At 36.7% G+C, this 13094-nt stretch overlaps 2 protein-coding genes across 12 annotated transcripts in view; both read right to left on the bottom strand.

Annotated features, from left to right (window-relative positions):
- LOC135586974 (phospholipid-transporting ATPase 2-like) overlaps positions 1-4605 on the bottom strand; it is a 43732-nt gene extending 39127 nt beyond the window's left edge. The window contains exons 1-3 of one of the 3 annotated variants that reach the window (XM_065148293.1): positions 4395-4605; positions 1455-1651; positions 498-711 (exon numbers count right to left, since the gene is read on the bottom strand). In XM_065148293.1, coding sequence (XP_065004365.1) covers positions 498-711; positions 1455-1579 — 339 coding nt within the window. In that variant the 5' untranslated portion in view covers positions 1580-1651; positions 4395-4605. Of the gene's footprint in view, positions 1-497; positions 720-1454; positions 1652-4356 lie in introns of those variants that run through there. The other 2 variants (XM_065148292.1, XM_065148294.1) reach the window with 2 other exon arrangements.
- A 921-nt stretch (positions 4606-5526) lies between these two features.
- LOC135634599 (probable UDP-arabinose 4-epimerase 1) lies at positions 5527-12475 on the bottom strand. 9 transcript variants are annotated; one of them, XM_065144995.1, is made up of 11 exons: positions 12117-12475; positions 11342-11507; positions 10879-11003; positions 8342-8455; positions 8112-8219; positions 7926-8017; positions 7006-7147; positions 6701-6795; positions 6471-6600; positions 6202-6346; positions 5527-6036 (listed from the first exon to the last, which is right to left on the bottom strand). In XM_065144995.1, the coding sequence occupies exons 2-11, from the start codon at positions 11397-11399 to the stop codon at positions 5795-5797; spliced, it is 1251 nt and encodes a 416-aa protein (XP_065001067.1). In that variant the 5' UTR covers positions 11400-11507; positions 12117-12475; the 3' UTR covers positions 5527-5794. The 9 variants fall into 9 exon arrangements, with proteins under 9 accessions (XP_065001067.1, XP_065001069.1, XP_065001066.1 ...); XM_065144997.1 differs by having other exon boundaries at positions 11342-11514; XM_065144994.1 differs by having other exon boundaries at positions 12102-12475.
- Between the last annotated feature and the right edge of the window lie 619 nt (positions 12476-13094).

Raw genomic sequence — 13094 nt, forward strand, 5'->3', positions numbered from 1 at the left:
TGGTATTGTTGCATCAACTTTTGAGATGCTATGTTTATCTACCATAAAGCAAATATGCAATACAAAAATGGAATATGGCTCCATCATTGGAATTTGACCATTTATAAGAAAGAATATACCAGTCAAAAGATCTTCTTAAGAAAGCTATTATATGGGAAAACAAAGCTACCTTTCGGAAATCAAAATACAAGGCAGTGTCCTTGAGCAAACAAAACACCAAAAATATACCATGTTCAGAACCTAACTTGCATATAAATATATAATACTGCATATGTAAGATGCGGTAGGAGAGAGTATCATCATACAAACCTTTACCAGATATAATATAATGAGGGTACGGAAAATCCGAGAAATCATTGCATTTCAAAATGACATAATTGATTACTCAGTAAATAAGCTTTATGTCAAAGCAATCAAAAGGAACACCTGTAATTCTAGATACAATAGAGATCGATATTCGTAAAAATGAAAGTGGGGAAGATTGGAAGGAGCTATACATGTTTACGTATACCATCCTTTACAACCCATACTTCCTTCTCATTTGCTTGCTTGTCTGAAAGATATCGATTATAGTCATCCCATGCCTCTTTTGTTGCAGATACAGCAAAGATAATGATAAGTGGACCCCAAGTACTTGCAGGATTCACAGGAGTAATAAGTGACCATAGCTGGAGGCAGGCAATAAGCAGAAAGTATTGATTCATGAACCGCCTGAAAAACTAAATGATATAAGATTTAGGCATCCAGAGCACATCATCAGATATTCGAATGGCATATTGAGTATGGCAAAAAAATCTGACTTCCTATTTTCCCAAATATAAGATAGTAAACCAAAAGTTCTAATACAACACTGTATTAGAAACTGTATAGTAACCTATAGGTCCTATACCATCCAGAATCACCATTAAAAAAATAAAAATTAAAACAGTTGGTACTGGTCCGACCGGTACTTGAATTTGTTATAGATCGGTGCCTATTAGCCAGTCATTAAAGCTTTTTAACACAAGCCAACAGAAACAATGGAAAGGTTTGAGAGGGAACCTGCAAAGCTTTTAGTGTAAAAAATTACCTCCAAGGGTATAAAATGATGAGGGTATAAAATGGTTATAGAAACTACAAAATGGCAGCAAAAAGAAAATTGATTCAGAAGAGAGTTCTTCCTGCAAAGCTACTATGTAGCTTCTATTGTTACCAGAGGGCTATATTATAAATTATGTAGCAGCTAAAAATTTTGTTAAAATAAAAGCAATTTTGAAGAAAGCACTAGTTATCATGGGAATGGCAGGGAAAAAAACAAAGTAGGCTAACTTTCTTTTGCATGCAAATGTTTACTGCCATATGCCTTAGAAAAAGACTAGAGAGAAGCACGCACACACATCATAATTATAATGAAAGCATACAAGTAAAAGAGTAGCATATAGCAAAGAAGTGAAAATCAAACAAACATTCCACACCTGAATTGTTCCCATAAATTCTTAGGGAGAAAGTTCCATAACGTATACTTTCTGTTAGATATCCGGTTGTCACAGTATAGATCCTGGGAAGAATCATCATTGATGTAGACAAAGCGTTTCATCATAGGCGGAGAAGCATATGGTTATGATGCATCCAACAGGTTATTCCCGGTGTAGGAGACAAACAAAAGGATATCCTGAAACACAAACATCACTGTAAGAATGGCATACATAAAAAACGGCACACAAAGAGAGTAAACAAAGAAAATCTTCACATTATTTTCCACCAAGCAGTTCAACAGCGTACACATGCCAATAAAACTAGGGAAGACAGTAACATTAAAAATTTTATGAAATATACAGAAAAAATTTTGAGATGGCCCACATCACAATGAGGTCAAAGCCTGAACATCTGAAAGTGTCAATTCTTATACTTAAGGCATAGAAGAAAATAGCCTAAATTAACAGTGAAAATAGAACCCTTTTTATCTACACAGTCCTGATTGATTAGAATTCAGTGACCGGAACCACATGGCATCAAAACTACAGTTGTGACAATGCAGTCTGGGTTATGAAGATTAGTAAGTCAATAAGCTGCACCAAAGACAAGATTTAGAACTTGAATTTCCTAAAAGAGAGATCTTGCCAAATTTCTTCTAAGAGTCTTAATTAAATTTGGAGGGGTCAGTCAAGCCTTGGGAATGTGGCTATATAAACGTGACTAGCTTTAAGTGCATTAAGTGAAATCAAGTAACATAATAGGACATCCCTCTTCTTTCCCCAGATGCTTTTTTTACTCTGCATTTCCTCTACTCTGTAATCTTACTTAAAATATGAATTATAATCTTATTCATAATTCTAAAAGTTTTAATAAAATTAAAAAGGATCAATCGTGTCTTAAAATAAGAGAAAATATGGCTATGAAAAAACTAGATTTAAGTCACCTGAGAAGTTGTGAATGGGGAATCAAGTTTCCATAAAAAGTTATCCTCTCTTCTATCGGCTAATGCGCCCTTTCTTTCATTTTCTTCCCTATCCTCTTTTTCTTATCAAGATGTATCCTCCTAACTCAGATTTTCTCTAATTTCCTACCAAGGATCTAAAGAAGAATGATAATTACTTTTTTACTAGAAAAAATAAGAAAATGGCACAAACATCTTTTGAACACTTACTTGATCTACATCCTGATTTACTCTAAAGTTGGTAAATACTAAGATTGACTTACAGTGCTACTAACAACTTGGGTCCAAGCATTTTGAACCAATGGTTCAGACACAACAAACCTAGTGGGTCAGTTATCCCATTAGAATGAGCTTCTATAGTTACCAGACTCTTCTCCTGTAAATCCTCCCCACTCTTCTCCTGCCATCTCTACTCCCCTCCCTTCTACTATTTTATTTTTTCCATTTGTCATGGCAAAACATATTAACTATCGAACACGGTAGGAAGCATGACTGCATGATGTTCAAGAATTTTCATACAAAATACTGAACAATATGAATCTTTTCTTCTTTCTCGTTTCTGTTTCTGAAAGGCAACTTACCTTTCCACTGCGACACTACCCTTGTATCATTTAGAATTTAAAACTAATTAATATGATGTAGAATAAGGTTCAAGCACTGCCTGCATCAGCAGAAGCATAGAAAATCCATCTACTGCACTCGTATCATTTATCATTAAAAAATCATGTTAATTTGAGAGTAAGGTTCAAGTACTGTAATGCATGTTTATCTAGCAAACTTATTTGTAACGACTAGCAAATTTTTTGAGCTTATCAGGATTTCCTCCCAGTTTAAAACTCAAAAGCAAGCTTTCCGATTAAAGCCACTTAGTATACACGATAAACAAAAGTTATAAATCCCACTTCATAATTAAACAACACTCCAACACAATATGAATGCTCATCAGGAGTCAATCATATTTGACCTTTATATCAAATTAGAAGATGACTTAAGTCTGTCTTACCTTTCCTAGTCACATCAAACACATTTGACAGGAATGATACCACCCTAGGAATTCACTTGAGCAAAAAATACAATAGTTAGGTCATAGAAGATACGTCATAGAAGATACGGAACATAATTATAGATTCTTTTTCTTCTCATTGAAGTCATTCCTGTAGTTCAAGAATATTGAGGCTATTGAGTTTGTGCAATGATATCATTGTTCAATCTATGCTTTCCCCAAGGCAAGATTGATTATAAGAAATTTCGGCCCTGACTGGCTATATGACAAGACAAGTACATTAAAGCCTATGACAGGCCAAGGTTAATTAACTTTGTCTCAGAAAGGCTAGGTTTTATCTCAGAACCCACACAGAACTCTTAATAAATTTCTATAGCGGCCATTCATATTCTTGAAGCCCCTTTCCTGGTCATCTAAATAACATGCGCTGACCGAACTTGCACACAAGAAACCAGAGGATTTAATTGGCCGCAACTTCATCTAACGTCTCCTGTATCAGATCTTTTACAGGTATTCCTTGATTCTTCCAACCAGTAACATCGCATCAACAAGCAACCTAGAATTCGCTATGGATATAACCAACGAATAGATATTTCTTTTCCTCTAAAATTATATTAAGAAACAACGAAATTATTGACACCCCGACCACAGTTAAGAATGAGCAGTTCCCCGGAGAAAATAATTCAAGAAAAGAAACCTAAAAATCGTACGATCCAATCTATGACAATAGATATTTCTTTGTTTCGAAATCAAAACTACTCCTCTAAAATTCCATCAAGAACCTGTGGAAATCCCTTCCACATTCAAGAATGAGAGGCATCGAAGCATGAAGAAGATAATTCAAAACAATAAACCTGAAGAAACGAAACAAATGCGCAAAAGAGCGAGGCAGATGTCACGGAAAGAGGAGACCGAACCAAGGATGAGACCTCATCACCTGATTCGATTCGTGGACCAAAGATGAGACGTGGGCACCTGATTGTCGAACGATCTCCTCGCTCGTTGTCCTCACGATCTCCCCGGTGGCGATCGCGTCAAAGAAGAAGAAACCCTTTTCATCGCAGGAGGATCTGGGGATGGCCCTTCTAGGCGAAGGGAGATCTGATACCGTGGTTAGCTAGTCCTCTCGCCTTCCCCTCTTCTTTGACCAAGCCGGGCTTTGGGTGGGGCGGAACGGAGAGGAAAGCTGGGAGACGAGGACTATATAGCTCGATCCTCTGTAACTCGTCAAACACGAGAACCCGGCACGCGCGGAGCACGTGACGTTAAGCTTTCTTTGACGGTGAATTTTGAACTTTGCGAGCGTGTTCTTCAGATTCCCTGTATCGCCGAGCCACCGAACAGGGCGAGAGTCGGCTTGGACCCATGCGGGGAATGCCGGACCCCACCATGTGGGAACCACCACGCAAGCGCAAAGGAGGGGAAGCCTTTGGGACCCGTGCTAGGATGATTCGGTTCCAGCTTGAGCCTCGGTGGCTGCTTTCTTGTGGTATTTGATGACGTATGATATTAGGTGATTTTTATTCTTACATTCTATATGTTTTCTATGTTTATTGTTATATTATATTTTGATTAGTATTCATTAAATTAATTTGATATTTATGTCCTTTAATTAGAAAAAATCAATTATGTTCCTCGAAGTAAGTAAGGTGGAGTTGGAATGGAATTATTTACGTGACATGTCCAAGTCGAGCACAGGTTGTCATTGCAGATAGAACAATGGTGAGCTGTGATGTCAGTTCCCAATCTCACATGAAAAATGAGAGAATCATGTAAAGGCACTGTCTCTGATTGCTGGTCTTCGAGTGAGAATTGCCAACTCACTTGCATAAATTGAAAGGACAGAAAACATTATATACAAACTCAAAGAGACATTGCATAAATTGGTATATCCAATCAAAGAACAATGTGTGCATTTAGGACAATACAAACACACATCCAACCCTGGGAATCAGCAACGAGGGCCAAATTTTTTCTGCCAATTTTATCTGCAACATTTGGTTGATGTGTCGGTGTGGTTATTTCTCACAACCCAATGAGTATGATTGACAACAACAACATGATTCAAGCTACAAATATGATCTTTCTAGTTACAGGCAAAAGGAAATCAAATAAAGTTCAAAATTTCCAATCCAGAAGTTCCATAAATCCATACAAGTGTAGCTTCTTAGATAGGAATGTACAAAATAAAAACAACAAAGGTCGAGCACTTAGCAATATAAATTGTTCCGACTTTGTGTGTTCGCGAACAACAATGAATTACTATTTCGAACAAGAAAACATACGAGACACCCTGAAATCACCCACATATCAACCAAGAAATAAGCATCAGACAACATAAAACTTATCTGACTACAGATGATAGAAGGCCTATGTCAGTAGGTCACAGCTTTCGGTGGAGCATATCCATTTCGATGTAATTTCTGCCATCTCCATGCAATTTTGAGACTCTCTAAAAGATGCGTGTGTTGTGCTGTCCAATTCAATTCACTATTGATTTTGGAGGGGTCGCTGTAAACTTCAGCGTAGTCGCCTGGTCGGCGGCCGTAGTACTCGACTTTGATGTCAACCCCAGTGGCTTTCTTGCATGCTTCAACAAACTCCTTCACAGATCTTCCTGATTGATGAGAAACCAAAATTAAGGTTAAATGAGTTAAACAATTAGCTATTTCTGCTAAACTATGCTATCAGGCTTCTTGGATTGACAAAAAAAATAAGACTATCAGAGAAAAGGGAGGTTCCGAATCAGTGATGAAAGAATAATCGACAAAAAATTATTGACCTTTTCCTGTGCCGACATTGTATATGCCAACCTTGTCTGGTTCTGCCTTGTTAAGAGCTTTTACATGGGCATCAACCAAATCGGTAACATCAATATAGTCCCTTACGCACGTTCCATCAGGGGTTATATAGTCGTTTCCCTTGACCTACAAGAAGATTGATATATCATAATGATTTAAAATCATAATGCTATTCCTTGCCACTCAAATCGATTTTGCAGTAGTAATTTAGTTGCACAACATGTATGACTTACAAGACATCAAAGCTTACCTTCAGACCTGGAATAATTCCCAGAGCTGCATCAAAGCATGCACCAGATATACGCCCGTGCTCACGCAGTTCAGGTCTGGGAGACTCTCCTAACCTTCCCTCAGGATCAGATCCAATAACATTGAAATATCTGTAAATAGGAAATTGGAGTTCCATCATGTGTTTGATTGAAGAGTAGACTCCTGTCCATAAGCACCAAACAGTTTCACTATAGAACAGGCGCAACAGACCTTAAAATCATGACAGCCATGCTTGATCTCTTGGAGAAATCCAAAATAATTTCCTCTGCCATTTTCTTTGCCTTCCCATATGGGTTAATAGGTACCTGTTCATATACCAAAAAGTTATTTAATCAACACAAACAGCTTCCTTCTTTCTTTCTCTTTTTCTTTGTTAAATATAGTCCAGAGATGCTACAGCAACATTTAGCCAACCATTTAGAAGATAAAGCAACTAAGATTGCATTTTATATGAGTTTCAATTGTGGAACGAAGAAAGAAAACATATCACAAGGCCGCTGAAACACTTCACGTACCTGAGGAGTTAATTCTGTAATAGGCATTTTCTTAGGCTCTCCATAAGTTGCACATGTGCTGGAGTAAATGAGGGTCTTAACACCATGCGCTGCCATCGCCTCTAAGAGAACTAATGTATTTGAAGTAATATTGTGATAGTACCTGTGTGACATGGAACATATGCCACATGATAAACAGTATCATGAAAACTTCTCCTTGGAATGGATTCAAAACATAATAATGTATATCACAATATCAGCTCATGATTATAAATAAATTGAAATGATGGGCCCTCTGAGCTCAACAAGCTGATATATAGTGACAATTGCCGAGCAAAACAATGATTACTTTATTTTGAAGATAGGGATACACAAAACATTTTAACATACTGCAACCAAGTAAAGGCTCAAGGACTTCTAACCAGTAAACAATAAGTGTACCTTTGAGAGGTGACCTTCAACAAAAAATAATAGTTAAAGGAATATATTTCTTTTGTAACAAACAGTAAAAGATTATAGGGAAAAATCTCCTATCAACTATAAAATCTATAAATAGATCTAAAATATTAAGCATCTCTAATCATTGATCAAATATTTAAAACAATGAAATTAACCACATTTATAGAAACCTTGACATTATTAGCTCACTCTAATATTAAAGCCGTTTTAAAGTTTAGATGCAGGTGAATTTATTCATACTTTCTATTTGAAAATTTGTCCAACTGAAACCACCAATCCTTTACACATCAGTCAAACACCAAACATCAACATTTTAGGAGACCCAGCTAAGCAAAATTGATATTGACAAAGACTGCAGGCTCCATAATAAAGTACAAAAAGATGACAACAGTGTACCAATTGGTCCAAGAAACGTCTACAAATTATCATGAGTAAGACTCAGACATAAACAACTGATCTCTAAGAGTACAAGGGAAGCAGACCTTAGAGGATCTAGGGTACTCTCGCCCACATAAGCAACAGCAGCAAAGTGCATAACCGCATCAAATGCATTTTTTGCAAATATTTGATTAACCTGAAAGTTGGTTAAGGAACATAACTTTGCAAACCAGTGGATAACCATAAATGGATAAACTGCTTCTATGACTAGAAGCACATAACTAGGATACAGTCCTTGCATCTCCTAAATCGGCATATATAAATTGAAGTCTTCCGGGCTCAGGAAACTGCTCCTGAAGGACCTTTATGGCTCCAATATTTCCTCTGGAAAGATTATCCTGTTTATAAAACAAGTGAGAAACCCTAAATAAAAAAAAACGAAAAAAAAAAATGGCATTCATATATCAATGACCAAGACTAAGAGAACATAAGTTTAAATACACAGGAATCAAAATATTACCACTATAGTTACTCGATAAGAGTCCTTCAACAGCCGAAGTGCAGCATGTGAGCCTATATAACCAGCACCTCCTGTTACTAAAACATGAGTCACTCCACGTTCATGAATGGAGAACTGAGAAGAAAGCAAACCAAATCACGGTAATGTGAGGAAACAGAAATGAGACTTCTTTCAGTATCTATAAAATTACAAATTATGCTCATACTACTCATACTTGATTAAACAGTATCCAAGATTGTGGGCCAGCAATGGACAAAAAAGAGAGAATACTTTTTTCTCTTTACACAGGATACCAAATATTTTCAAGATAAAGTATACATAAACGAGTTCTAAGCAGAAAAACTCAGGTAAATTTTTATAAGTCATGATATAGAAACTGTTGCATGTTGCATTTTATCTTGCAACTTCAACTTATAACAAAAAACTGTGATGATAGTGAAACTAGAAAGGGTGAATCAAGTTAATGATTGAGTCATAAACAACGATGCAAACAATTTTGAAGACATAACATTGAAGATTGATCAATAACTGAATGCACAAAACACATAGCTGATACAGAATATAACATTCACAACTAACAGATACATGAGCAAACAGGAGACACACTATCCGGTTAGAAGAATGCAGCAAAGCAAGAGAGATTTTTTGCATATCCCGATCAAATACAAGACAAGATACTCATTTAGTGTCTTTGTGTTAACTCAGAATCTATGATGGAGTTGGAGACTGATCTTATGCTTATGATTCCATAAACAAAGACTAAATGACCAAACTAAGATATGCTTTCATAGACTTATATAAGGGTTACGTATACAAAAGAGTAGAGCATTTCAACCATTAGAATTCCCTTTTTTAGGCTTCCAAGACAGAATAAGTCATACTATGAAACTTTGGAAAAGATTTATCGAAAGTAGAATAAGGCATGAAACAAATATCTCTGAAAATCAATTTGGTTTTATGCCTGCAAGATCAACTATATAATTTTTTTTTATTTATTAAGACAATTAATGAAAAAGTATAGGGAGAAAAAAAAGTTTTGCATATAGTTTTTATTGACTCAAAGAAAGCCTATAATAAAGTTCCTAGAGATTTATTACGGTGGGTTTTAGAAAAAAAAAAAAAAGTGCATCCACTAATTATATGGATGTTATTAAAGATATATATGATAATATAGTTACTAGTGTTAGAACAATAAAGAGTGTGTCTAGTGAGTTTTCTATTAGCATAGGATTACACCAACGATCCGCATTAAGTCCCTACATTTTTCATATTACTAATGGATGAACTTACTAATTACTTACATGATAAATCACCCCGGAGTATGTTATTTGCTGATGATATTGTCCTGGTTGATAAGAGCCTAAGTGAAATTAATTATAAAATTGAGGAAAGCAAGTATTAGAAACTCAAGGTCTTTAATTAAGTATGACTAAAACTGAATATATACAATACAATTTTAGTGATTTTAGAAATAGACAAAAGAATACAGTTAAATTAGATGAGCAAGAAGTCTCTTTAAATAAGAGTTTTAGATATGTTGGATCAATTATTTAACAAGATAGAGAGCTCGATAAAGATATTATTCATAAAGTAAAAACATAATGATTAAAATGGCGAGGGGCGTTAAGAATCTTGTGTGATCATCAAATACCTTTGAGATTAAAAGAAATATTTTATAAGATAGTTGTGAGACCAACAACGTTTTATGGATCTAAGTGTTGGGTAGTTAAGAAAAAACATATACAAAAAGTTTATGTTGCCAAAATGAGAATATTAACACAAATGTGTGGAGCTACTGGGAAAGATAGAAAAAGATGTAGTCTTATTCGTGAGAAATAAGATATCATTTCGATAGAGGATAAGAGAAAGAGAGAATCGTTTATGATGGTATGGGCATATGTTGAAGAGACCTCCGAATGCGGTAGTCAAACGAAATGAAATAATTAATGTTAGTGGTACAATAAGAGGTAAATGAAGACCCTAAAAAACCTTTAAAAAACTATAAATAATGATCTAAGTATTCTAAACTTAACTAAACATATGACTTTTTACATATCTCAAAGACGGCAAAAGATATATGTAGCCAACCCCAAATAGTTGGGACTTATGGCTTTGCAGTTGTTGCTATTGTTGTAGGTTTCTAAGACAGGAGGCTAATGATTGTAGAAATCTTTTTGTACAGTGGTTATCATCATTTCTATGTGCTCTCAGTCTAAGCATACCCTCTTCAACCATCATTACCCACGTTCTTAGGCCTTTTGCCTATACCACATAAAGCTACTATGTTCAACAATATCTCTTTTGGACTTTTCCTTCTTATTCATCTCTTGTGCTCCATGTCCATAGATATGAATCTATTGTAACCCCTTGATCATGGAACAAACAACACAATTGGCGCAAAGTGTCTTAATAAAAAAAATCTAGTCACTCGTAAAGGTAACTCAGTTTTGCTTCAATGCTAGCTGCAGCCAATCAATATGAGCTTGTTAAACCAAAGGATGCCAATTCAAACATAAAGAACACATTTAAAAACTTACCATGTTAGGTTCATGGTGACAGGGTGTTTGCGTGATCACGATTATGCACATGGTAGTGATAATAGTAGCCATAAAAACTTTATTGAGAACATGAGACTTCTGCTTTGTATCTGAATAATCCATTTCTGAGAGAAGATGGAAAAGGGTTAGAGCTGATACATACAAGCATCTTCCTATTTGATGCATGCATGTGTAATAACAATCCAAAATATATTCATCTGCATTTGTTCAGAAACTGAATCTCAAACATGATGTATATGACCTAAATTGACCGATTTCCATATGAGTAAATTTTAGAGACACTTTTATTGGTGACTAATCTGTAGACGAACAAATTGCTCCAGTAAGGAAGAAAAGCAGCAGTATAAATGTGATCCTAAACTTGAGCCAATTTATCAACCATCACAATAAGTTATTCCACAAAACTATATAGCCTTCACTTTCAGGAACATCCGAGACAGACCTGAAAAGGACCAGGATCTACCAGCCCTGGGCTGAGCTCTTCTGTTGTTTGACAGCATCTTAGAAAAGCCGCTCGAACGAAGAGGAGAGATCTGAAAGCTTTTGTCTTGCAAAACTAATCAACCCTGCTTAACCTATCAAGCCCAGCATCTGCCATCAGAAGCTTCCTGTTCACTAGACGTTAGCGCACATTAACTCAAATCAATCAAAACTAAAACCTACAAAAAAGACATCAGAGTGCTACGATCGAAGTTGTATAAAATGTCACGATTAGCATTAATCAATGTTAGGAAACCCTAAAATAGAACGGAGCAACTCAAATAATTCACATCGTAGACGTCTTAGAGAATGAAAGCGATCTAGAAGCCCGATTCAACCACATCTGACAAAATAGAGTGATCTAATGCCAAAAGAAGAAATCGAAACTAGAGACAAAATGTCACCTTTAATCGGTGAAAAAATTGCTGGAGTAAGAAAAGAATGGGGACAAACCCCAAAATAGCAGAACAGAGCTCCCGAACCCACAGATTTCGAACACCAAGGAACGCTACCAAAGCAAAACATCGACTTTTTACCACTGTGGTGCCGGCACCATGAATCGCCTTCAATTCCAGCCAAAAACACCCGAAATTTCCGAAGAAAACCTCAGCAAACGAGTCTTAAGAAGGCGAAACCCACCTGGGATCAAGGGAAGAACAGACGAACGAGGAAGAGAGCAGCGAGGGAATAGCGAGGAGAAAGATGGGGAAAAGGCATCGAACCGAGGTTTGGCTCACATGTTCTTGAACTCGTCTAGGAATCAACACAGTCTTCTGCTTTCTTTTTGATCTTTTACAGTTCACTCGTCAGCGAGTGAAACATTCTCTTCGTTTCCTTTCGGTAATAATCTGTTGGAATTACCGACGACGGAGGACTCGATGCTTGTGGCTTTTGCATGGAAGGAGGACAAGAAGCAGCAACAATTGATGGTGGCCAACACCAACAGCTCGTGCATTTCATGAATGCACACAACCAAGTGTTTTCGAAGAAATGAAAGTCGAATCCATTTGCCATCGTTTCATCGATTAATTATGTAAACAAACATAATAAAACCTATGTATTGGAAAAATGGATTTCCAGTACGGACTCGAATAAACTCTCTCGAGAAGAATCACATCCATCTGAAAATATCAGAATGTCTTGGGCTCGCGGTTGGCCAGCCCTTTGTCCGCATAAGAGACACACACAGCTCTATCTGTCCGTGCAAAGAAGGAATCATACGAATGACTTGACATATAATAATATATTTCGAAACCCGAAAGAAATTTCACGTGATGTGTTACGAGTTAGGTGCGTAATAAGTCTTCCCATCACGGCGATACAACCACTCTTTTGGCCTCTCATAGACGACGGCTGCAAAAACTAGTAGTACGACGACCTTCCACCGGATGACGCCGCCCCGTGGCATGGCTTACGGTGATGGATCGATCATGCTACGATGGAAGGAACATACGTTCCACCGACAGTAGTTGTCGAGACGATAAAGGTAGTGCAACGTCGTACAAGAAGAAAAACGTGATGTTTTGATGCAAATGCACCGACGACGGTCGGTGGACGCAAATACTATGAGACGATGCTGCCAGTGGATGAATCAATGGTCGAACGGCAATGCAACAACAAACACACACCCACCCACCCGACAAGCATATAACTAATGGATTAACACAGATAACTCTGACCAAAATCCGAGAAAGAATTACACCTGGATATATAAG

The sequence above is a fragment of the Musa acuminata genome, chromosome BXJ3-4 (assembly GCF_036884655.1).
Source record: "Musa acuminata AAA Group cultivar baxijiao chromosome BXJ3-4, Cavendish_Baxijiao_AAA, whole genome shotgun sequence".
Lineage (NCBI taxonomy): Eukaryota > Viridiplantae > Streptophyta > Magnoliopsida > Zingiberales > Musaceae > Musa > Musa acuminata.

Coding starts and splice junctions, on each gene's coding strand:
- LOC135634599 (XM_065144995.1), bottom strand. CDS start 11,399: ATGCTGTCAAACAACAGAAGAGCTCAGCCCAGGGCTGGTAGATCCTGG. Junction 8,220..8,341: donor CTTATCGAGTAACTATAGTG/GTAATATTTTGA, acceptor TTTTATAAACAG/GATAATCTTTCCAGAGGAAA. Junction 6,037..6,201: donor CAATGTCGGCACAGGAAAAG/GTCAATAATTTT, acceptor CTCATCAATCAG/GAAGATCTGTGAAGGAGTTT.